Source organism: Rhipicephalus microplus, chromosome 1 (genome assembly GCF_043290135.1).
Source record: "Rhipicephalus microplus isolate Deutch F79 chromosome 1, USDA_Rmic, whole genome shotgun sequence".
NCBI lineage: Eukaryota > Metazoa > Arthropoda > Arachnida > Ixodida > Ixodidae > Rhipicephalus > Rhipicephalus microplus.
The window spans coordinates 277,673,406-277,699,212 of NC_134700.1; the positions used below are offsets into that span (position 1 = coordinate 277,673,406).

At 48.9% G+C, this 25,807-nt stretch overlaps 1 protein-coding gene across 2 annotated transcripts in view; it reads left to right on the plus strand.

The window, feature by feature from the left end:
- LOC119165183 (neuroligin-4, Y-linked) overlaps positions 1-25,807 on the plus strand; it is a 91,394-nt gene that overhangs the window by 62,522 nt on the left and 3,065 nt on the right. Inside the window, exons 2-8 of one of the 2 annotated variants that reach the window (XM_075895584.1) lie at positions 10,323-10,472; positions 12,242-12,909; positions 13,536-13,843; positions 15,909-16,030; positions 18,741-19,021; positions 21,526-21,956; positions 25,279-25,349. In XM_075895584.1, coding sequence (XP_075751699.1) covers positions 10,323-10,472; positions 12,242-12,909; positions 13,536-13,843; positions 15,909-16,030; positions 18,741-19,021; positions 21,526-21,956; positions 25,279-25,349 — 2,031 coding nt within the window. The remainder of the gene's footprint in view (positions 1-10,322; positions 10,473-12,241; positions 12,910-13,535; positions 13,844-15,908; positions 16,031-18,740; positions 19,022-21,525; positions 21,957-25,278; positions 25,350-25,807) is intronic. The other variant, XM_075895579.1, reaches the window with a different exon arrangement.

Consider the following 25,807-nt stretch of genomic DNA (forward strand, 5'->3'; position numbering starts at 1 on the left):
CTGTGGACAGCGCGGCTATTCAGACATGTTGGGGGGTAATTGAATAAATTTTACGGGCGAAGCTCCTTATAGCAACACCCCTTCGTCCCTCGTAGCCGTTGTAGTATGTAACAAGTATAACATTTTGACCTCCAAGGTGATGCCGGTGAGAAATTTCGTCTGTGCGTTGTTGAACGATAAAAAATAGTGCTCAATATACATGCCAATGACTGCTAATGAGGAATAAGAGACAAGAGCATTCGGCTTTTAGTTAACGTGCACGCTGCGATCCCCATTAGCATGCAGCCTTCGGCATGTACATTGAGCACTATCTGACAAGAAAGGGTTGCTACGTTATGCTCGCTGGGCGTGACTTCCTTGGTTTTAGAAAGGTTTAGCGAGCGTTGGGCCGCAGTGCCATGAATACAGTGAACTCGTATATACAATGAGGTGGTTAAAGGTGGGAAGTAGACCCGAAGCGCAAGCCGTAAGAAAGTGTGCGTGTGCCACCTCTCGTTTAGTTCTTGGTATGTCCGCTGGATAGCACTGCTTCTATGTGGGGAATATATGATGAAAAGATGCGAGATGGTGGTACTTGGAGTTTTGAATAGATGGACGAACGGACACACAGACAGATGCATGGATGGACGCATGAACGGACGCAGGGGCGGATGCATGAACGAACGCAGGGACGGACGCACGAACAGGCGCATGCACGGACGAGTGAGTGGACGCATGGACGGAGGAAGCAAGAACGAATGGACGGACGAATGGTTCGCCCCACTCCCCATCATTCACTCCGTGTATATGCTGCCAATTTTTTTCACAGGTGTTGGGTTTCTTTCGTAGCTGGAGCCCAGACGCACATCCGGTTTGGGTAGCAAACCGGATGTGCGTCTGGTTAACCTCCCTGCCTTTCCTTGTATCTTTATCTCTCTCTCTCTCTCTCTCTGGAGCCCAGAAAAATATTAACGCATTACTGAAACGTCATGACAACTTCTTGGCACGTTTTACAAGCTTTAAAAGAGGGCCCATGTTTTGTAATTAGTATTAAGAAAAAGCAAATATGAGGTTAGGTAATAGCTGATTAAGGTGACTTGAAAAAGATGGCTGCAGTTATTCATTAATAATTTATGAGGTTTTACGTGTAGAAACTGTGGTGACTATTATGAGGCACACCGCATAGTGGAGAGCTCCCGATAATTTTAATAATGTGGGGTTCTTTAAACGCTCGCCGACATCGCACAGTGCAGAAGCCTCTTCCATTTCGTCTCGAATGAACTGACTTGACAATGTTCGCTCAACTTTTGCATAATGAACTTCCTGCTTTTTTTTTAGTCACTCTCATTGGTCGATCAAAGCCGCAACAAATGACCGCTGTGAACGATGCCGACGAGAACACCTCGAACTGGTCTCTCTGTGGGGTCAACTGATGGAAGGACCACTCCAGTGCGCGTATGCCCTCAGTACAGAGACGTTCTTTTATCCAAGACAGATTATCCCGAAGGGAGCAGATACTACGCAAAGGGATTAGGGAACGTGCGTGCCCATGCAGGAGAGATCTTCAGGCTAAGTTGGTAGAGCCAAGGTCTGAGGGAGGAGCTCGCTTGCGCGCAATTATGACGCGATTACCTGCCCGCTAGGTCACGGCGTACGCACTGCTTCAGCTCTCGTCCCCTGGCGCGTTCAGCAATCGCCGCAAGGTTTCGTTATAGTAGACTGCAGATAAATCTGGCGTCTGCGAATGCTGCGGTGCATGGCGCTTTAGCCAGCGTGGGGATGGTGGCTCTGTGTGGCTCCGAGTGACCCGAAGCCGCATTGTCGCGAGGCGAAGTGCAGGGTACGTTCAGTTGTCCCCCTTCACCACCTGGTCTTTTTAGGCTGACCAGTTCAGTCTATCTCACGAGGTTAGTGAAAACGAGACATTCTGTTATCCCAAACAAAAAGCCAAAACACAATGATAAACAAAACCACAAGTGTGCTCGAATCAGGAAGCACGAATGCTATAGGCGAATCCACGGTGGCTGAACGATCGCTACGCTACAGTTCTCCCTGGTTAATATTGTGGGAAAATCTATGGCGATCACGACTATGCATAGTGTTAATCAGGCTATGCATAGTGCTAATCAGACTATGCATAGTGTGACGATGCATAGTGCTATTCAAACGCGTCATAATGTTTTAGTGTAACTACTCCCATGAATAACTATACACCTGTATGTAAATCTATAAACTTTCGTGTATTTACATCCGTGACCATATTCGCCGAGATAATGTCCCATCTACGGCAGCATCGAATGGTTGAGCAGCGGCTGCTCCAAACACAGGCGGATAGGCAAAGACAGTTTGTTCAAAACAAAGGGGAAAGATGATTCCTCAATTGCCCTTAATTTTTTTCTCGTTGAGGCTAAGCTAATTCGTCTCTGAAGATTATAAGCTCAAAACACTCAAACCGGTGTACGGTAATTAGCGGTACATAAATTCGTTACGAGCGATAAAAAGTTCAACTATTTTTTTTTTTTTTTTTTGGACTGGCTGCTCCCGCACCTAAGTCGCTGCTGCCCGTCGCTCTTTTGGCGCTGGCTGAAGGTGACGTGATGCGTAGGTAGCGCACGCGGCGCCCTCTGCCGTGGAGGCGTTCGCCTATAAGCCGCTCCTGTGGGTCGAGGCGAGGCTGCGCTTAATCTGGTCCCTCGCGCCGCAGAGCGGGATGCGGATGAGAGGATGAGGAGGCTGAAGAGCACGCACTGGGGGAAAGAAGCTAGTCTATTTCGGCGCGGCTCTGGGGAGTGGATGAGATGCTTGCGCTTGTATACGTACACGCGTGTTTTTTTGTGTGTGTGTTTTGGGCTGCGCTCGCTCGCACAAATCACGTGGACTGTCCTGTCAGAGGTGCCGCCTTCAGTCACCCAGCCGAACGTCTCCTTATGAAGCGCGGTGCTAGAGAAGTCTTTGACCGTCGCCTCGCGTCCCTTTATGACGCCCTTCGGTCGGAGACGAAAATGAATCGAAAAAGGGTCGACGACCTCTCCCCTTCTTCGTCTTCTTACTCTCTTTCGAAGGCGTCGAGTTTCACCTTGGAAGTAAGTAAGCCGTAACACAAGAATTCCCGATTGGGAGCAACGAGACCCTCGTACGCAGCCCGATGAAAGAAAACTACGCGCGCGCCTCTTTTCTGCTAAGCGACGCAGAGCACTCGCGGAGCAAGTCTCCCTGCTTATCGATCGCGCCGTAACCTAGCGAGGCCTCCTTAATCCGCCTCTGCCGTCTGCAAAACTCTCTCACGAGGCTGGACGCTCTGATAACAGGTGCGCCGATCTGACCGAGACTCGGGGTCTGCTAATTATTATGTTATCTCTCGCGTAGAGGATCAAATTATGAAGCGTTTTCACATTTTCATTTAGAGAAAACAGGCTTAGATATTAGGGTGTGCATATTTCTTGTGTTCTTAAGGAACATGAGAGAGAGAGAGCTCTTCGTTTAAATACAGAGAATTCCGCCGGCGTCACGATAGGCGCCTGCAGGCTGTAATGAAAAGGGGATACAGGACAGAAAGGCTACAGGAGCGAGAGGGCAGAAAAGGAAATGGTCTTGATATGCACAGGTGGGACATTAAATATAATGGTTGTGACGTAGGCCAGTCTAGAGATTCTCAATTAAGCTAGTGTTATCGAGGAGCATCAAAAGAAAATTTTTCAGCTTGATGTAACTGCGAAGGAGTAGGAATAGAAGCGAACATTGTGAATCATAGCGGGGCTTTGTGAATCTGGCCTCAGTTCATCACGGACTATGTGCAGTGTCCTCCTGGCTTGATTATCTGTCCTATTTTGCTCTCATCTTTATGCCCCCTTCCTATTCCTCCAGCATAGGGTAGCAAACCGGGCATGTGCCTGGTTAACCTCCCTGCCTTCCCTCTTGTTGTTTATCCCCTCCCCCCCCCTCCCTATTCTGCTCCGCTTCAAGGGGCCTGCTGTGGCGCGGCTGAGATTTATGTCACTTTGGCCACCTTATTTTCATAATGTTCTGTAGCAAAAAAAAGTGGTTGCCCGACAAGAGAAATTAGCAAGTGATGAAAAAATATGTAGCAAACTAAGATAAGTGAAAGCAAATAACATAGTAATCTACGATTCGTTGGCAGGAGTTCATATTACGATAGAATGTTCGCGTGCACATATTTCTATCCAAGCTGTGCCCACAGTTTACGAATGAATACATCATTTCGTATATAGCAAGGCATTGCTCTAAAACGCTTCTTCTTCTTCTTCTTCTTCTTCTTCTTCTTCTTCTTCTTCTTCTTCTTCTTCTTCTTCTTCTTCTTCTTCTTCTTCTTCTTCTTCTTCTTCTTCTTCTTCTTCTTCTTCTTCTTCTCCTCCTCCTCCTCCTCCTCCTCCTCCTCCTCCTCCTCCTCCTCCTCCTCCTCCTCCTCCTCTAATCATATTCCTTTCGCCCTTTCGACTTTCTCACCTCTCAAGTCGCATCGCTTGCGTCACACCTGTGTATGTCGCGAAACTATTTCCAGGAAGGCAGGGGCCAAGAACCGCGCCCGCTTGTTCCACCGCGAGCTATGCCGAGCGCCTTCTCCGCTATCTCTCCGTAGGGAGTGCTGCGAGCAGGACGTGCCTGACGGATGAGGAAAGAAGGGCGAAGAAAAAGACGGGCTTCGTTGCGCACATTGTGCGCGCATTCATGCGTAGCGCTGTGTATGACTTTTTTCCCGAGAATCAGTTCGCGGAGTCCTCTGGCTTCAGCGCCAACCTGTAATCAGTTCGCGGAGTCCTCTGGCTTCAGCGCCAACCTGTGACGTCACATGACGGCAGTATTGGGAGATGGGGCCGATGCTGACGTTAGCGTTGCGTGGGTGAGCGATTGTGGGCGCCCACAGCGAACCATTTGAACGTCGTCTAATGAGCCCGTGTTTTTTTTTCATAGGTTCTTTATTTTTATTAATTTATTTTTTTAGGCTCCACTCAGTTTAATCTGTATTCATTGAAGGACATCATTGCATCATCAAATGACGTGTGATTTCAGCGTTATCGAAAGCACGCGCCCCGTTGCGACTTTCTCTCTTGTTATTCACTCTATTGAAAAACGCTTCAAATTTGCCTCGAACGACGCTTGTAGATTCTTTCTCTCTTTCCCATATCCGTCCTGCAAAGACGAACCTATATCAGCTCTTGCTTGCGTTGCATTTACGTAGCGATGGTCTTCTCCGATAAGCCTTAGGCTGCCGACAGGGGTGCCCGCCAAACCTGGTTCACGGCTGCGTGGCGCCATACGTCATATGTTGCGTGAGTATAAGCGGCCTTTGTTCACAATGCAGGAGCAGGCTTTGACGTTGGTGCGGAAAGCTACCGAGGTTTGAGATAAAAAAATATAAAAGATGACGAAAAGGCGTCTGAGCTGCTTTCCTTTCCCTTTTCTAAACTTCTCCTGCTACTGCGCGTTTTCTTTTCTCTCTCTCTCTCTCTCATTCTTCCTACGAAAGAGGTTTGTGCAAAATAGGGAACGAACATCCGGACTAAAGCATAATCACTCTGTGCTTTTAGAAGAGCAGTGACTCTGTACGCATTATTTTGGTTGCTTGGTTGCTCTGTCCAGGAAGGTACATCATCATATTTCTTACAGCCTCAGCGCGGAAGTTTCACTAGTACAAGCGCGAAAACAACTTGGCTCCGGAGCAAGCAGCGCTGACGTCAGCCGCTCAGAAGCGCTATGAAACGGACAGTTTTGTTTTGAGGCCACCCGTTGCGCTGCTAAGAGCATCATCTGTTAGCCTCTTAGTCCAGTTTCGAAAGCCGGAGCAGATTTTTAGAGCTGGAATCGCAGCGTCGCATTGTTTTTTTAAACCGAGCCTATGGTTCTCGCAGCAGGCGGTTCACACGCAGTCATGCGAGTGGGCTGACACCATGAAATTCCATACTACGATACTCTCTGCCTGGCATGATTATTATAAGCGCATAGGAGACCGGTACACAACAGCTGCCTATCCGACGAAAGCGATAATCTCTTTGGTGAAGTCTCGTGCTATATAGCGCGAGCGCACAGCATACGTTCATCAGCAGCCAGTCTAACACATGGTGCTAAATTGGGTTTCCTCTATAGTTGGCACACGAAAAGAATGCAGTTTTTACAGGTGAGGCCGCGAGGACTTACTCAGCACGCTGCGCATTTGTATGACCTCTGAAATAAGGGAGCGCGTGCAATTTGGATGCTCGATCTCGAAGGCTTTGATTGTATAGCAATGAGTTTACACGATCGCACTATCCACCACCTTGCGAAGCTGTTCGCTGTGATGTATTTTCATTTCATTTCATTTATTGAAGCCTTAAGAGCCCGGAGGCGTTACATAAGGTGGGGGCAAACAATATATGAGAGACTATTAAGCACACAAACGCCAAAAAAGGAAGAAAAGACGAAAAAGGGGAGGGAAACATCTCTAAGAAAGAAAATAAGCAAGCAGAAAAAACAACAACTACCGTAGACTGGAAATAAAACAGCAATATACACAATTAATCAGCATCATAATGCATGGGTCACTAAAAGTTAGTTACTAACACGGTTCAACTAGGAATTCATTTCTATTTAGATCAGATGCATTGTTATTTTTTTCGCGAAAAGTCGTGCAGTTGGTGGACGAAACAATACTGTCGGGTCGGGTATTTTACAGGGTTATTGCATGAGGGAAAAAAGGAATCTTTCATCGATGATGTGTGGCACTGAATGTGTGCGATTGGTTTGCTGTGGTTGAGGCGCGGCAAGATTCGGGGCGGGGGTTGAAGTCGAGGGTGCCTGGCAAGTGGGTGATAATAGAAAGAGTGAAGCAAGCAGAGACGCGAGATGATTCGACTTGATTGGAGACATGGAAGGAAAAGTGTGCGTTTGATTTCAGTGATGCTAAATTTACGCGAGTAGTTTGACGTTATGAAACGAGCAGCGCGATTATGGATGGATTATAATTCGTAGGGGAGGTATGCTTGTGAGGGGTGCCAGATAGATGAAGCGTATTCCAATTTAGGCCGAACGTGTGTCTGATATGCAAGTTTTTTTATGCTAGTGATTTTCGCGATATTGCTTTCTAATAATGCGATAGCGCCGGCGTTCATTATCTCCTGTTTTTTTTTAGATATATTTGTGCGTACTGAAAACGACCGGAAAAGCGTTTTGATTCTTAGTTTAGTTAATCGTTGGCCGAAGCAGGAAACTATTAACTGTTTTCCGCACCGTGAGGTAAGGCAAGGCCAACGTATTCTTTCGAAAGACTGTCGAACAAGCTACTTCACGCGAGATATTGCGCCCGCGGTACATTCGATATCATCTAGAATTTTAAACCCCGGCAGCCGAACACAAAGAACGTCGTCGAATCGGGGAGGTTCATTGCACAAGCGACTAACGAGCACCGCCTGCAGCGGGAAGTGAAACGTCTTGAAAAGGAACTGCCGCGCAGAAACGGAAACTACTTCAGGTTACAGTTTCTTTCCCGTCAGGTTTTAATTAAAGTCGGTATTTCGTGTTTTCACTCAAGGTTAGCAATGAGGATTACGGAAGCAACGGCAATAAAATAGCTTATATAATCGTTAACTTGAAGGAAAAACTAGCCATTCCTCTTTCACTTAATTTTTTTCCCTTTAAAGAGCAACACGCATACACAGTCGCTTACTCATTAGTTTCACACAGAACTTTTATGACACTCATGTCCTAGTGTCTTACTAAAGAACAAATCGACCGGCTACATCTTCAGAAACTGGGTTCAATTTCCAAGCAGACAAAACTTTGCGGCAAGTGTGATCTGCGACATCACTTGAAAAGAACACACGGCCTCAGTCACAGCGTAATGTCACGAACATCTGCACCAAACATTCTTCTTTTTGAAGCAGAATCTGATTCATTTCCCGGAACACTTGGTGACCGTTCCGTGTCTACCATTTCTGTATACACCTGCCGTTCTCCATCTATGATCCGAAATTATTCTGTTCATTCATTCATTGATCACCTGTGAATGACGAGCAAGTATACTTTAGTAACTATTTTCAAACTTCAAACTTTTTTTAATAGTCAGATCCTTTGGGCCTAGCACAACCTAACACAATCCGCGCTTTCATTAGTTTAATTCCCTGCACGGCGGTTTTCGTGGGTTGTCGTGAATGCTTTGATGCTTTCCTGTTTAACACATTATTTCTTTTCCTATATAGTCTCAGATTCTCATCCTCATCGACGTTTTTTTTTTTTTTTTGCTCTCAAAGTTAACGGCCGACGTTTATCTGCCTTAAGCGTAGCTCACCAGAGCTTGCGCAACTAGACGAGACGTCTACGCCCAGCCTGGCCGCCATCTTACCGTTCCCTGTCGTCTTTCTAAGTCGCTATTCGGTCTTACGGTCTCGACTTCGATCCACAGTCGCGTAGTTGCTCGAACTCTTGAAAAAAAAAAGTAAGTTAAAAGTATAAAGGAGCGTTAGAAGCCAACGTTCTTTCAGTCTTACTGCCCCTGCAAGAAGGGTTTCACTGCTCCCCAGAGTGTATGCAGGAAAAGCCATCGTCACCGAAAGGCTCGCTCTGATCGAGAAGCAGTCGCGCTAACTAGGAACGAATCTTGGAAATGGACGGGGGGGGGGGGGGGGGGGAGAAAGATAAACCTGCAGTGCGCAGACTCGAGAGAGAATTACAGAGCGAAGCAGGACAGTGACGCTCTCACTCTCTTCTTTTTCATTTTAGTTCTTTTTTATGACTTTCGGTTCATTTCGATCTCAGTACGGTCCACTAGGAAGAGGATAATTCCACAAGGATTCCTCCTCGCTCTCAACTCCGTTATGCTAATGACGCCAGGTTGCAGGTTCATTTTCGTTCCCTTAACTCTCGCTGTGAACCCCCCCAAACTGTGGCACCACTTTGATGGGGGACAGAAATGCAAAGACGCTCGTGCATATTGCGGGCGCCCCGGACGTCTCGCTGAACGAAACGCTACGCTCGACGTTAGCGGTGTTTCCGAGACCTTCTTGTCGCGGACCTCGGGGATTTAAGGCTGCGTGGATGTTGCACGCATCGATATTGTTGGTACTGTGCGGACTTATTGTTCGCTTTGCTCTTCTCATTAAAGTAAGGTATACGTACGGCGTTCCTCGGGGGCTCCGACCAATCCCAACGAGTATTGTTCGCCGGTGTTTGCCTTAGTTCTTTGCGACGCGTCTTGTCGGGTTTTAGGGACGCTGGTGTGTATGTGTTAGCGCTCGTAGACGTGTTTTGTTGCGCTTGTCCAGCGCATACGGGAGTAGGAATTAGGTAGCTTACCCCGTGGATGCGCTAGAATAGATCGTAAGAGAAAATTTCAGCCCAATCCGGATGCTGTACATATAATTACGCAAGCCGGCTGTCCAATGGCGACTAGCGCTGACGAGGTTCACCGGTGGTAGTCTTCCGTTTTCTTTTTTTTTTAAGTTTTAACTTTGCTTGCTTTTGAGCTTTTTCTTGTGTATTGATGGCAAACACAATTCATAAGTCTGTGTAATCATGTATTTTCTGAGTTATGAGTGAGAGTAACCTAGAATTTCTATGTTTTAATGTTAAACTGCCTTTACCATTTGTTGTTTTGTCTCTGCCTCAAAAAAAAAGGGGGGGGGGGCGGACAGGGACTACGTCAAGCCTTGCTGGCTTTTTGTTCGTGGTTCTCAACATTGTTTGTACTAATGATGAAGTAGGTTTAATTTCAAGTGAAAGCGTCGTGAATTTGACTTGATTGAGCAAGTCGATAGCGGACCACTTCCTGGTGAGGAAATTCCGTAGAGCGCCTTGTTCGGTGAGTGGGTTCATTCTTACGGTAGCTTTCAGCGTGAAATAAAGGCGCTTGTTAATTGATTGATATGTGGGGTTTAACGTACCGAAAACCACCGTATGATTATGAGAGACGCTGTACTGGAGGGCTCCGGAAATATCGACCGACTGGGGTTCTTTAATGTGCACCCAAATCTGAGCGCACGGGCCTACAGCATTTTCGCCTTCATCTAAAATGGAGCCGCCGCAGCCGGGATTCGATCCCGCGACCTGCGGGTCAGCAACCTTAACCACTGGACTACCGCGGTAGGGCTAAATGCGCTTGTCCGTCTCTCGTCTTTATTCCCTGGTGGCATTGTTTTCGTGTGCTCAGACCCAATGCTGCGCACGGAGCAGCATTGGGTCTTTTCACGAGCAACCGACCTTAACACTTGGTTTTATGGACCACTTGGTTTTCTTCCTAATTACTAGTACTAATCACTCCTTTTCTTTCCTCTTCTCTTTCGGTAGCGTATATAGAGTAGTAGACACACTTGCCTTTCTATAAACCCGTTCATTTCTCTTTTTGTATGATGGTGCAGTGGGCCGAGACGCTGTGAGGCTTCCAGTGCTGATGTTCATCCACGGCGAGTCGTACGAATGGAACTCCGGCAACCCGTACGACGGTACCGTTATGGCCTCGGCCGGAAATGTGGTGGTGGTCACCATCAACTTCCGTCTCGGCATCCTCGGTAAGAGCGCGCGAAGCGTTGGTAGAGCTAATGCTGAGTGACGTGTCAAATGTTGCTGTGCGCCAGCTGTCTCGCGTAAGCGTCGTTATTAGCTAGCAAGAAACAGTCCAGAAAGGTAGTTGAAATTACGCAAACCCGTTACGACTGTATGTAAGAAACAACTTTCTCGAGATTCACATTGTATTGAAATTGCAATTTTTTTTTTACAAAAAACGTTTTGGTGGCTGATAGAACGAGAACAGAAGCTTATTCTGTTCTGGACAACGCTGATATCTCTATTACTCGTTTTAACTTCGCTCTTGGAAAGAAGGAACATGTATAGTGGTTCATGCTTTCTTACGCGGCGAAGACCAAGGCATTCGTGCACTTCAACGTGTTTTGAAAGTTTGGGTTTATTTGAGGGCAAACCGAGCGCTAAGAGATGGATGCAAAGTTGCATAACGACATTGTAAGTTGTGTGAAAAAAAAAACCGTGAAGTGGCTGCATTACCAAGGTGTTAATTTGAGAGGCACTCGGTGCTCAACACAACATGTAGCAGATACCACGCCTGTGCTGATTTTTTCTTATGAAATGGAGCTACGCAACTTAGCGTTGAGAGCAACAAGAAATTACACTGAACTACCTGAATATCGCTAAATCAAAAATAATTACACAGCCTCCCACTAAAGGGAACCATGTGCAGATGCGAAGCAGCGGGAGCTAACGCTTACACTGGCGGCGGCGTTGACGCTGGCGCTAATCGTGGCGTTGCGCAGGAGAGAAACCTAGGGAGGCGCAAAGCGCGCAGCGATGGACCGGTGTTTCCTACTGGAACATGCCAGTCGCTGCTAACGGGCACTGAGTGACAAAATACTACAATTGGACACAGAGACCCGCAGTCCGCTTCTAGTTAACGCGCACGCTACGAATTTCTTAGGGGCGACGCTCCTAAAGAGTGTGGGACGTTTCCACGTAGCAGCAGTATATAAAGAGCGCTCGCATGCGCGTCCGCTTTATATTCACACTTGACGGAAAAAAAGAGACTGGAGCGCATGCACCGCGAAAGGAGAAGCGAGAACGCGGGAAAAGCGCAAGCAGGTGGTAGGAGAAAAGTGGAGAGAGTAATGCGCAGCTGTTGGAGAGAGAGAAGGAGGAGAGTTGCGCATGCGTAGTGTCAGTGTGGACGCCCACGCCGCGGGACATAAACCCGAGCAAGAGATGCTCCGCATCTAAGAATGGTTGGGCAGGGATATGGCTGAAGTCTTCGTTTCCACAAGTGGGCTTGCGAAAACCTAAGAAAGGGGTGAGGGCGGCGCAAAGTCGGGTCCACAATTTGACTTAGTAAGGAGGGAGTGAGCGCTGAGGTCCTGCGCACATCTATCGCAGCAACTGCCTTGAAGAAGGCAAGACCGCTCTTCAGAACATTGGCTCCAGCGTCAACCTCTGGTAAAGAGTCTTTGATCTCTCTATGACTCAATATTTTCCTGCACTTTTGCCTCACTCTGATCCTCAATAATGCCTTATTTTTCAGCAGAGAAATCTGCAGTGATACTTTCTACTAAAAAATGTCATGACCAGCTCGGTCTCGCGGTCAACCAGACTGTATGGCCTGTTGTGCGAAAACATCGTTTACTTCGATAGCATTGGACCGCATGCTAACCTTGGGAGCTCATATCTCCAACATAGAAGAACGTGTTGACCGGACGCTGAATGTTCTCAGATGTATTTTCAGGAACCTCGTAGTTTTCTCGTGTGTCGCGACTGGAGCTAATCATCAACTATCTCGCAGGCTTCCTTCCGGCGATGGGGAACAGCGCGCGGGCCAACAACGGCCTGCTGGACCAGATCGCGGCCCTGCACTGGATCCGCGACAACATCGCCGAGTTTGGCGGTGACCCTGCCAACGTGACGCTCGCTGGCCACGGCACGGGCGCCGCTATGGCACACCTGCTCCTGCTGGCGCCCATGGCCCAGTCGCTGGTGCACCGCGCCCTCCTGATGTCCGGCTCGGCGCTCAGTCCGTGGGCGCTGGCCCGCGACGCGCACGCGCACGCGCGTCACGTGGCCCGCGCCCTGGACTGCCCCGTGGCCGAAGAAGAAGGGCTGGTCGAGTGCCTGCGGCTGCGACCGGTGGGAGACCTGCTGCGTGTGCCCCTGTCCGTGCCCGACCACCTGAGCGCGTTCGGCCCCACCGTGGACGGCATCGTGTTGCGCGCCGAGCCCCTGGAGCTGACCGAGTCGCTCGCCTCGTCGGGCCGCCGCCTCGAGCTGATGATGGGCGTGTCGCGGTTCGAGTCGTACTTCTTCGTGAGCGCCTCGGAGGAGAAGTACGGCATTGAGGCGGACCGGCGGGACCGGCTGCTGCGCACGCTGGTGCGCAACCTCTTCTCCTTCCACCAGCAGGAGATATTTCTCACCATCGTCAACGAGTACACCGACTGGACGAAACCCTTCCAGGTCAGTGTGTGTGTGTGTGTGTGTGTGTGTGTGTGTGTGTGCGTGTGTGTGTCATTGAACTAGGAAAGTCTCACTGACGAAACTGGATAGGTTTTCTCACTTCATGCATTGCCTTAGCACAACTCAGTTTGAGCATAAAGAACCGCGCTGGCGTATACGAGGCCGAAATCTCGTTTACTACAATCGAATGGAATTGTATAACCAAATCGACATCGTAATCTTCATTATTATTTCTTTGTTTTGTAGTGTTTTGCCAAATAAATTCACCCTATTTATTCAATATTATAACTTAATCTTTACTACAGGCGTGCTCTGTACGCACTATTTCTTTTTTATCCTGCCTGCTTGGACCACATGGCCGAAATTTTTGATAAACAAATAAAAAACACCGTAAGCGAGGAAGGGAAAATAAATGCGAATGGGTTAGTGTTTATCCTGTCCCCCATTTTTTACCATCCTTGTCTATGTCCATTTCCTTCATGCTCAACCTGAGTTGCGCTTAAGCAATACATGAATCAGAGGCACCAACTCGCCCAATCAGCAGTACCTAACTTTGTTTACGTTAGGCTAAGTCAGGTTTGCCTGCGTAGACTTCATTCTTCAATCGTTTCATCGTCCTGGTGCAGCACCCGCTCAACATCCTGGACAGCACGGGCGAGGCCGTGGGTGACGCCCTGGTGGTGGCTCCGCTGGTGCGCACTGCGGGCCTCCTGTCCCGCGCCGCTGCCACCTTCCTGTACGTGTTCGCGCACCAGGCCGAGCTCTCGTCGGACTACCCGAGCCGGCTCGGATGCGTGCATGGCGAGGAATTGGCCTTCGTGTTCGGCGCGCCGCTCGTCGCCGCGCTGGGACACTTCGGCCGCAACTATAGCAGGCAAGAGCAGGCGCTTGCCGAGGCCACCGTCTCGTTCTGGACGAACTTCGTCAAGTTTGGGTACGTCCTGCCTGTTACTTTCTGTCTTCGTGAAAAAATTTTCTATCACCATCTCTATACGATCATTATCATCATCATCATCAGCAGCATAATGATTATCACGATGCTTCTCTTTGTCGTCACTATGATCATCAACCTGGCTCCACTGCAGTGCTCGGAAATTCCAGCGCGAAATACTCTCTCCTAAATTTCTATCCTAAGTGGTCTCTTGCATATTGCTGAATTCCGTTCTTCCTTAAGCCGTGAAAAAAAAATCAACAACTCCATGAGCATCATATAATAATTATCTTCATCATCCTTCTCGTCTTCGTGATCATCATCATGGACCTGATTGCGCCCACAGCAGGGCTATAGACCTATGCGACGTTTGTAAACCGGGTATGTGACGTCGACATACTGAGCTGTTTGTAGCGATGTCGCAGCGCATGGGCTCCGTCCAGCACAAAGCTCGCCACCGCCTGTTATGATCGCGGACAACTGGCACAGCAGCTTTGAAGCTCTCTCCGAGCACAAGGTGTTCATTATCGCCCTCGAAATCGCACGAAGGGTGCGCATTCAGGCTCGTCGGCCCTAACGGCCCTACGTTTTCTTTCAGTTAGAGAACTGCTCTTGAGACGCGCTAAAGTGACCGATTTCTGTGCTCATTTGGAATGCAGAAAGCCGGGTAAACATAAGTAAACAAGGCGTTGAACGCCACCGTGCGTCAGGGAACGCAGACTGGAGGCTCCACGGGCCTAACGTTAAAACAACGCCTCCGAGCACCGTGGAAATAGATTTACGTGAAGCAGAGGGCGTACAAGACAAGCCGATTATGATATTCTTGTGATGACATGCCATCCAAGTTCGTCATACACTCATGTCGTACGATGCGTCGAACGCCACCGCGTGACAGGAAGATCGCTATACACGTGGCCTCCGCGATTAGCTCCGACTCGTTGCAGAAGCCAATTTCGGAGGACACACTCTATGCGCCACTCTTTTAAAAAATATCATCAATTTAGGATTGTTAGGCTGCGCACAGTCAACACTTGCTGGGTGCAGCTCAAACACAAAGAAGCTACGAATGTGACAATTGCTGGTTCGCGATCGCCCTGTGTGTACCTGGGCATTCACTGAGCGTCTTTCTTTGTGTTTGAGCAGCGCGCTGCAAGCTTCGAGCAGTTACAATTGTTCGTTAGCACTTGTGCTGCGTGTGTTCGTGTGCGTCCTTCGTGTTTGAGTGGCGCTCTGCAAGTTTCGAGGTGCTTGCCGTTCTTCCTGTGATATTCCAATTCGTTGCTATCGCATTCAGTGGTTCGCCCTTGGCGCCAAACCATGACTTCTTTCCTTCTTGCGACCGTGTATCAAAGCCAACTATCTTTCTAATGACTTCCTTCGCTTGGCGTTAATCGGCATTCTGGCCGAGTAACCTAGCCTGTTTGGAGGGCAGTTTAATTTGAAGAGATTCCTTGGCATACCAATCTGGATCAATCTTCCCTAAAATTTATTTATTTATTTATTTACAAATACTGCTGGCCAGAGGCCAAAGCAGGAGGGGCAAGATAATACAGTTGTCATACGCATTTCAAAACAACATCAACAATAAAGAGAGTAAAAAGTGGAAAGCGTACATATTTATACAAAAGCAACAAAAGGAAAGAGTGGGGAGGGAAAAGAGGAAATAGTTGGAATAGTTAGAAAAACAACTTCAAATTTCAGCGTAAATAAGATGGGGAGAGTGTAAACTGCTTGCAGGCAAATCGTTCCACTCTTCAATGGTACGAGGAAAGAAGGAAAATTTGGAAAGATTTTGGAGGAAGGAAACAAGCCTTTTAAACAAAATCTGTATTAACACTGTGACGTTGGCTGATGAGCACAAGGTCACGAGTTCAATTCAGGGCGGGCTTACCGCATTCAACCAGGATGAAAGGTGCATTTGTGTACTGTGTGCTGTGTGCGCGCTATAGAAAACCATGTGGCCGAAACCATTTTACTGTTCCCCAGTAGCGTGCCTCAAAGACGGATCGTAGTTTTGTAACATATACTGCGGCGTTAAATATTCTACACGGTAACCGCCACTCTGCAGGGACCCCAGCTACACGGGCCACAGCGGCGGTCTGACCGGGAGCGAGCTGCATGCCAAAGGGCGCTTCGAGCGCATCGCTTGGCCACCTTACGAGCCGGCGCACCAGAAGTACCTACTCATCGGTGAGAGGAGAACTTTTATCAATGGCGTATTGTATATAAAGACCCGTGGCTTCTCGCCTTATCAGCGCTGGACAAAGAGGTCACAGCATGCCGTTCTCTTCCAATGCGTTGAGCCCGCTGTATTCATGTCGCCCGTTTGGGTGGCTGGGACGTAAGACTCTACCCAGGCGACGCTGCGAAAAACGCCGCCACCAGCGCCCCCATCGCCGCGCCGGCCATAAATGGGTAGTGCACAGAGAGCCGTCCGCCAGCGAACGTGCATAAACCCTCCTCTTTCGTTGGTCTTGATACGCGGTTTCCTGAAAATCAAGGATCTTGCAAGCTTCTTCTTTCAATCCAACCTCGCTTCATAAAAACAGGAAGCTCATCGAAACGAAATGAGGGTGCTGTGCAAAAGATGTTTCATTTATTTCGGCGTGTTGCAACGGATATTTTAAATACAAGCGAGCATCGGATGACATCGTGTTTGAGGCAAGCACTCCGACGTGCGTTTTGTAATGCCTAAACGCGTTAAACTTGAGCATACACATGATGCGAAAGCGAGGAAGTGCATACACGAACCATCTATGCGATCAGTGGTACGAAGCTCGCTTTATACTGCATGAATTGCCCTGGTGATTTTCGCTTTGCAGTTGCGTTCACTATCGATTTCTCGCTTGCTGTGCATTGAACGGTTTTATTACGCATGTTGATTCTTGAAAATTCTTAAAAAGAGAAAGGAAGAGAAAAGTGAGCCCCGTTATTGTCTGCTTCAGTGAGCGACACCGCCACAGTAGCTCACGAGGAATGGGGGCGAGGAGGGATAAAAAGGATAGGAGTAGAGATGTAGGAAAGCCGAAGAAGGAGAAGAGAGGAAGAGACGTGAGGTGGTAAGCCAGAGCGAGAGACGACAAAATGAGGGGATAGAAGAGATAGGAAAGATGGGAGCACGGTCACTGGAGTCCGAGGACAGGGCACACCTGCGAGAGCTCCTTTCGGTGTCGGTAGATGGCGTAGAGCAAGTCCAGTAAGTCAGAGCTACACTGTCGTCGGAGGTGGAAGGTCGTCGGCGGCAGGAGGTGACGTAGGGCGAGCCCAGTCGGCCAGAGCCACGCTGACGCCGGAGATCGCAAGCGCGCGGAGCGCGCGAGCGCACAACCGGTCGGCCCGGAATCCAGCAAGCGTGTCTATTACGCATGTTGGAATGCTCTGTTGACGGTTGTATTCCGTTTGTATATAGTGCAAATGGGGATACATGCGTGTCCACTTTCTCAGTGTTCAACGAAAGGCAAAACCGGTGGCTCCGAGATAGCTCCGGTAATGGCAGAGCCTAATGGAAAAAAAAAAAAAACTGATTGTGGTTGCGATCATTTTACGATATACCTGTAGGACGCACGTGTTCGCATTTCCCAGCAAAAGCTGTGACTTAGAGCCTTCAAAGTCCTACGTGCGTAGTGCTTTATGGTGGCGATAACTTCAGATTACTGGTGGTCGCGACGTGTGCGACACACGAACCGCCAGGCGTCACCTGTCTACGGTTGTACGTCGCGCTCCGCGGTCAAAGAGTCTGTCAAGCTTCATAATAAAGGTTACCATGGTTATCCGTCAAGGCTACTCAAAACAATAGCAGGAGACTTATACATTGTCACACTTACTTATGCGAACGGCTGTGGAGAACGCGAGTAATTCTCTTACCAAACACGTTCGCAACGGCCTGTATTTAGCACTCTCGCCATTGTGCTTTGCAAACACTGTGGAAATCAGTAAATCGAGTCATTTACGTCCCTGGCAAATCACAACGCAACAGTAGCGCAGAATGGCGTCTTTTCTCGTAGAGGGCGGAGTTATTGCGTCTGCTCTTGTTTTCGCCGTCGTTCAGGCGAGTTAACCAGCAGTCAAGGCGGTCCGGCGACGCGTCTGACTAGCGGAGAGAAATTCGTAGCTCTTTTTCTAAGTGTTCAATGCGCAAATACACCTAATATTTAGCTCAATCGTTGTTTCGAACGCTGTAGTTACACCTGGTAGCGCAGCAAACTGTGCAAGGCAGTCGGGCTTTGCACTGATCAAAACTGTTTCGACAGGTGGCGCTGCGTGTCTGCAAAACGCCAGAGTCTGACGTCTAGGCTTCTGCAAGCAAAAAAATAATTTTTTTTTTTGCTTATGAGACACGTACATCTGAAAGTGAGGACTGAAGGTGAATGTGTATTTCCGGAAGCCTTACTGGTACACGTACAACGCGAAGGCTGGCTGAAGAAAGGTTTCTCCCCCAATCGCTGCCACAAGATAGCCCTTACAAGTGGTGCCATGCTTCTCACTGTTCACTTATTGCTATGAGATAATTTACTTACGAAAAATTGCTTATTCTTCTCATGCGGGATTCATCCTATAGTGCCATATTGGTGATAGCATGGTTTAGGCTTTAGCGACTCTGTAAACGTGTTGCGCAAAATGAGCACGACGAACACAAGAGGCCATGGAAACTAACAAACGCCTGTCTCTGGCTATCGTATAGTTTCGTCATCCTGTTTGTTCGCAACACGTCTTCAGCCACGGCGACAATGTCCTCTTCTGGCCGTTCCAGTTCGTCACCGTAACAAAGCGCTTGTGGTGGTGTGCTTACATATACACGCCATGTCTTAGTACTTGCGTAGTTGGAGATGCGTCGGTAAGGCTGAAATCTGTACTGAATAGACAACCCCCCTCCCTTTTTGTTTGTCCGCGCCTGGCCCAGGGTTGAAGCCCAAGGTGAAGGACCACTACCACGCGCACCGACTGTCGCTGTGGCTGCACCTGATACCGCAGCTGCACCGGCCGGGCGCCCCCGAGGCGCACCACTTGCTCGAGGACCACGACAACCCACTCAGCTACGACGGCCACGTGCGCTCCCTGGATGGCACGGCGCCCGCGTCCTCCTCGTCGTCTTCTTCCACGGCGCCCAGCAGCAGCACCAGCAGCAGTAGCAGCAGCGCCGCCCCGCTGTCACCAGCGCCCGGCGTGCCGCAGGCATCGCAGGCAAGTGTCTTGGAGGTGGTGTTTTATGGGACGACTAACTATTCACGGGAGACGGTGCTATAGAACTTCCTGAGAATGTGAAGGTGAAAGCCTACTTGTACCAGTAGCGATGTGATTGAAGCGCTGAGCCCACGCAGCGACATAGATGATTTTACGTAAGAAATCATCGTAGTTCTACCATACCACCTTGAGTTGAAAGACGAACGTTTCCTTTAATTTTGTATCTCGTTACGGGAATTATAAAGGCTTGGCCACACGTACGCCTTCCAACGCGTGGCGTGTAAACTTGGCGCCACGTCCTCTTTCTATGAAGAAAGTGGGTGACAGGCTACACGAAGCCGTGCGCCCCTTCATCCCATAGGGAGAGGGATTGGTGCCGAGTCAACAAACCACGTGCTGACGCGTTGCAGCGCGTACACATGGTCCGGCTTTTTAGTCTGATGAAGCGTCGAATGCACTGACCCAACCGTTTCTATGCGTGTGCTTCTACCATAGCACTGTTCGTTTTGGTGGTTAAATATACGAAAAAGCATGGATTAAGACGGCAGCATAAAAACTCATCTGTTGTCTCAATAGCTTTCTCCCTTTCTCTTTGTACTGCTGCGGCGCTACCGTTGTCCTGTTTTTAAACTGCTCTGTTTCTATCGCTGCACCCCATGCCTTCTTAGAATGCTTTCTAAGAACGTGCGCCCGGTTTTGTGTCTCAAAACACGACCTTGATACGTAGATATCCGAGGCTTTAAAATCGCCATTAAAAAGGACATGAGTGTATTGCTGTCGCGTACTTCACGAAACCCTTTCCCCACGTGAATTGTGACATGGAGTCCAACATGAAGACCTGTAGATGACAGAATCCCGACTATTCACGAACGAGCCTTCTTGGCCACGAACTTGTGTTTAGAGGAGAGTTGCTGACGTTTACTATTATGGTATTCTGGGTCTGTTTTTCTGTGGTGTAATTTTTACGCAAAGGGCGATGTATTAAAACTGGACCAGCAAGTGAAAGTGGGATTGAAAGTTATTTATGATTTTATTGTCATTGGAATCATTTCCCGACAGAACTCTAGCAGCGCAGATTCGCTAACACATCATAAAAAAAAAATCATGGCATATTCACGGAGTGAATGATGATGAGTGGGGCGAAGCGTCCGTCAGCCTGTCCGTGCTTCCGTCCGTTCGTTCTTGTTTCCGTCCGTCCGCGCGGCCATCCATGCGTCCGTCCGTCTCTCCGTGCGTCCATCCGTGAGTTCGTACATCCATCTGCCTGTCTGTCTGTTCGTGCGTCCATCCGTCCGTCCGTCTGCTAGTCTGTCTGTCCGTCCATGTGTCCATCTGGTGAACACTCTAAGTACCGCCATCTCGCATCCCTTGTGGCACATACCCTCTCTGCTCTCTTTCATCTCCACCATCCCTCTCCCAGGCGCAGGGTAGCAAACCGGCTGCCTATAGGCTGGTTAACCTCCTTGCCTTTCTTTTCCCTCTATTTTCCTTCCTTCCTTCTAGAGCAGGTATGTGCCACCGGTGGGTACGTACTTTTGCATACATACATACAAAGGATGGACAGACCCACGCCTTAAGGAGCTTCGCCTCTAAAAAAAACGAGAAGAAGAAGCTGAAAAGCCGTCGTGTTCCTGCATATGAATGACCGAAGCTTGCCGATGCATGAAGTGTCGCGTGGTGTCTCTCATTCAATCCGTGTGTTTGAGTCAATGAGATCATAGAAAAACCAGCAAAGGCGAAAAAAGCGTATGCGAGATGGTTGCTTTAGTGAACGGTGTAAGAGGATGCGCTTCAAAGGCTATTTGCACATGTCTACGCAATGGAGAGTGAAAAGAGATCAAGTCATGCGTGGCGCCGGCATCCACTCCGCCCCGGAGTCCTCCATCCTTCCGAGGATAGCAGAAACACGTACGCGCAGCTTAGGCATTCGCTCGCGTTGTCATGACGGTTTGCGAAGGCTGTTGACAAATGCGCGACAGGTATTGCTTCGTATTGCTTCGCGTGCGCAAGGCTCGCTCGCATGCGACGACTGTCGTGCCTCGACTGTCGTGCAACCACTCACCCCGAGGTTAGGAGAAGCGCGACTCGAATGTGATGTGTTGAATTGCGAAAGAAACCTTTCCGCTTGAGCGTGTAGTGTTGTGAACATTTTTGCGCTTTTCAGCTGCTTTTAGTTGCAGTGACCTCGAAAAGATGATTTCTCTGTTACTCGCCACGGTGGTCTGGTGGTTATGGCGGTCGACTGCATACGCGGAGGTTACGGGATCGAATCCAGGCTGCTGCGGCTATATTTCGGTGAGGGCATATATGGTAGAGGCCCGTTTATGTAAATTGCAGTGCTCGTGCACGCTAGATGCTCGAAATATGCGGAGCTCTTCACTGCGGCGTCCCTCATATTCATATGGTGGTCTTGGGGCGTAAACCCCAACATTTGATAATGCCAGCGTTCCGTCTGTTGTCGTTCGTGACTGTACGCCTGACGGCGTCATGGGCGGTGCTCGCAGGGCAACGAGAGCGGCGCGTGGCCCGCCGAGGCGGCGTCCACGGCGAGGCCCCTGTGGGAGCCGCTGTCCGGCGGCGGGTACTCGACCGCGCTCAGCGTCACCATCGCCGTCGGCTGCTCGCTGCTCGTGCTCAACGTGCTCATCTTCGCGGGCGTCTACTACCAGCGGGACAAGACGCGACTCGAGGCGAAGCTACACAAGCGCAGCTACAAGCTGGCCAAGCCCGGTGAGCCACCCCACCTGACCACCGCGGGCGGAAAGCCACTTGCGCTGCGCGCGCCTCCCCCGTCGCCCGTGGGGCCCGCCGGTGGCGCTGGCGGCGGCAACGCTGCCACGCTGCCGCCCAAGGCGCCGCCGCCGATGCCCGAGGCACAGCCGCTGCTCGCGCAGGGCGCCAGCCTCGCGAGGCTCGTTCTGCGCAGCCGACCGCCGTGAGTATAGCGCATATGCCTGCCCAACTTGAAAGGAGAACAAGATAGCGTTATCCGCAGTCGATAACTGGAAAATATGAATTGCACCCTGATTCCGACGTGGACGCCTCCTGCACAGCAGGACGCCTCCTGCTGTGCATTTCATTAGGGCGTTCTGGTGTCGGTGACCCCCGGCCGTTGCGTCCCTGCATCTCTTCGCTTTCTTTGGTTCGACAGTTGCAACAAGAAATGGCTCTAAGGAACTCAAGGTCTTGCGTAAGCAGGCATCTTGGGGCACCTGCACTAAAGCTCTAATAAAGAGAAACGTTTAGGGTCGGAGAGCTCAGGCAGTTACCTGCGTAAGCCCTTGCGTTCCTTTGTAGGGTGCCGCTCAGAGTACAAAGTAACTCAAATATCGTGCGTACGCAAATGAATTGGTGCCTCCCGCACTAAAACTTTCTATTACGGAGTCTTAGTATAGGGGCCTCCAGGAGGTTCCAGGGACATTACAGCTAGCGAACGCTGAGGAGACGCCTAACGAGAACGGCCGGCGAGAATAAGAACGCGGTGGGTTAGACTACCGCATCGCTTGGGCTCTCCAACAGGGAATCTCCATTTCCCCAAAATTCGGAACAATGAAAACTTTCGGTAGCAGCGGCCAGTGAGGAGGAAGATGAAGGCGTCCTTTAGCGGTGTGCGCAGTAGCTGTCTTGGTATGCAAGACAACTGATTCCCGTTAGAAAGTCACCAATACTATAGGCGTACCCACGGGGGGGGGGGGGGGGTCGCAAAGTCAGCCCCACACATTGACATATTAGAAAGGAGGGCTGCTGCGACGAACCATAGCCCTTTGCTCCCTGAAGGGGAACGATGCGCACGCGTATGATCATTACTAGGTCATCTCTAGAGGTATTTTTTCCCAAGTATTAACCAATATGAATTTCGCTTAGTTTCAGTGCTCGTGACGACAACTGCCATATTCAAGACATCATGGCTGACGGCAGTTTTTTACCGTGTCGGGTCACGTGTTCCCAGCGAATGCGTTGCTGACGCACATGAGCCGCTCTGGAAATCGAGCAGCTGTGATATTATACATGTAGAGAGTTAGGAAGAGTGAAAGGTCAACGACGTAATAAAGGTGTCTGCTACGTGGTATGATCAATATGCAAACGTATAGAAGAGCGAAAACGTCGATGTGTGGTGTCAATGTTTTAATTTAATTACCAGCGTAGGTCCAGGTGTTTAGATTTAGGTGCAGGTTTAAGCACCCCATTTGCTTTCAATTTTCGGAGCCCACCACTACGTTGTCTCTCATAATCATATCGTGATTTTGGGACGTAAAATTTCAGCAAATATTATAATATTAGTTACCTTCGTGAAAACAAACAAGTAAATTACGTTCACATCGTCATTTCACAATATTTATCCGATCCTTGCAGTACATCAACCTTGAAGAACTGAAGAGCACGCTGTTTCTATTGTTCCCAAGCGCCGAAAGCAGGGGGGGCACTTGTAGTGCGCTAAGAAACAAAAGTAAGATAAAAGAAAACAAAAAAAAGACTATCCGAGTACAAAGACACTACGTTTTGTCGCTAATCGTCTCGTTAAGTGGTAGTGTTCCCTAACGAGTTTCTGAAAGCGTTGGTGAGGTGCTAATTTTCTACTCCGAGCAAGAGACTATCTAATTAGAGCCTGTGGTAAATCTATTCCGCTTTCAATAAAGCTAGCGGCAGCGCCTGCTGCATTTAGACGACACAACGGTGTGCAGCTTATCTGAGGGTGATCTTGACCGATAGGGTTGTATGTTGCTCAGGTGCTCAGGAGATTATGGTGGACATGTCGCGTCTATTACGTTTGTGCACATCTGGACGTGCGCTGCGTCACAATGCCGGTACCGGTAGACTCCGTTTCAGTCTTCGCCACTTGCAGAGCTCTTAGCGTTCACGGCATGCCACGGAATTAGCGTCGTGCTTCGCCTGTATAGGAACGCGGGACAGGAATCGAACGCGCAACGCAAGCTCGCATACAAGCTCGCATCCCATTTCGAATCAAATTTATTTCAACATTAGTACAAACAATGTTGAGGACCGCGGGCAGAAAGGCAACAAGGCTTGACGATGTCCATGTCCCCAAGTTTTGAGACAGACACAAAACAAGTGGGAAAAACACCAAGATATAAAAATTATAGGATGGTCACCCTAACATCTTGGAATGATCCACGGAAGTAAAGCTTAGCAAGACAGTGCCACGACGACGTTTTATAGTCTGTGAAAGAAGAGGCTTTGCACGCGTGAACTTCGAAAACATTGTGTTCACCGAAGAACCTGCGACCTCCTGAAATATAGTTACATATCCGCTAATCACCTAATCTTAAGTTTGATGAAATAAATTTCCAAGCCGCGTAGTTGTCGTGAGCTTTGGTTTCGCCTAGAGCCCGGACACCTACTATCTAAATTTGAGTTTGCGTAAAATATCTATGAGTTAGTTGGTTAGTAGATCCTGCGGGATGTGGCTCAAACTACAACTGCGAGTATAGGCATGTACAAATTGCGTCGTTATCGTTGTTTACGAAAATAGATATAGGAATGTAAGCCTTGGGCTCGGTGTGGGTGTTCATCGATGGGCTCACTATTCCGTGGACACCTAGTCTGTACCACGGCTAAGGATGAGAGTAAAATAACTGAAATATGGCACCAAAACGACGAGGAAAACAAAGATAGCATTGAAGAAAGCATGTAAGTTGGTCTCATAGATTAACAAAGCTTCTAATGAACGATATATGCAGATACGCATCGGCTGTCCTTTGCGGTGTGCACCTAAACGCCAGGTGGCTGACAGCACAGCATGCGTCAGCGCCAACATTGTTTTATGTGGCAAGTAAGAAATTAAGTTTAGGTGGTAAACTATGTCAGCGTGAAATCTTGTTTCAATTTCAGTTTTGATTAGTTACAAAGCATCGATTACATACCACTTGTATACAGATGAAGGCCCCAGTGTATAAATGCTGAAAACGGGACCCTCAGTTAAAAGCTACAGCAAAAGTGAATTGAAAACAATTGGCAGAAGATTAGCAGGTGATTAAGGAACTCGTACAAGGCAAAACAAGCAGCAACATGCAACAGTTGAAAAAAAAATGTGGCGTATGCTTTTGAACTGAAGGCAACAATTGGCTTTCGTCGGGCTGATTCACGATCACGTAAGACCAGCCCTGTATGGAGCGAGACAAGTTAGGAAGGAACACAGGAGCAGTGCAATGTCTCGGTGCTTCTTCCAGCCTGTGAGTACCTGTGGCGTTCTCTCGCTCACTCCTACTTTTTTCCCCTCCTTTCTCTTAACCTCTCAGAGAGCCTCAAGAGAACGTGTGTGTGATGCAGTGGAGGAAGCCTGGCTGCCTGCCCCCGTCTGGAGCCCCCGGTAAGTAACGAGTCTTAGTCGCGGCCTCTGTATTAGTAATGGTGCCCCTCTTCAGGTGCGTCGTTGCAATCTCGGTGGCTTTTGGAAAACTCATTGTCGGGCTGCATGATATTTGCTAAAGACACTTCTTTTTTCATTTTTCATTGAAGAGAGGAAAAGAGGTGGTGGAAATGAATCGTTAAGGACACAGATTAACGAATGCATGTAAATGAGAAATGCGCAGTTCTTTGATGACTTTAGTTGGCGTGAACGGAGAAATGTGTGAGTAAATGTAATTAGAATAGTGAGAGATATATGGATAGAACGAATTAAAATAGTGATGTATGTCGGTAGATATAATTAGCATTCCGGTACAAGGAGTATCAATAATTAGGCTAATGTTCAGCGTCTTGCTACTAGCGTTGACTGATAAGCTTGAGGCTGTACCGCATTTGACAGGTGGCGCTCGGGCGGAGCTG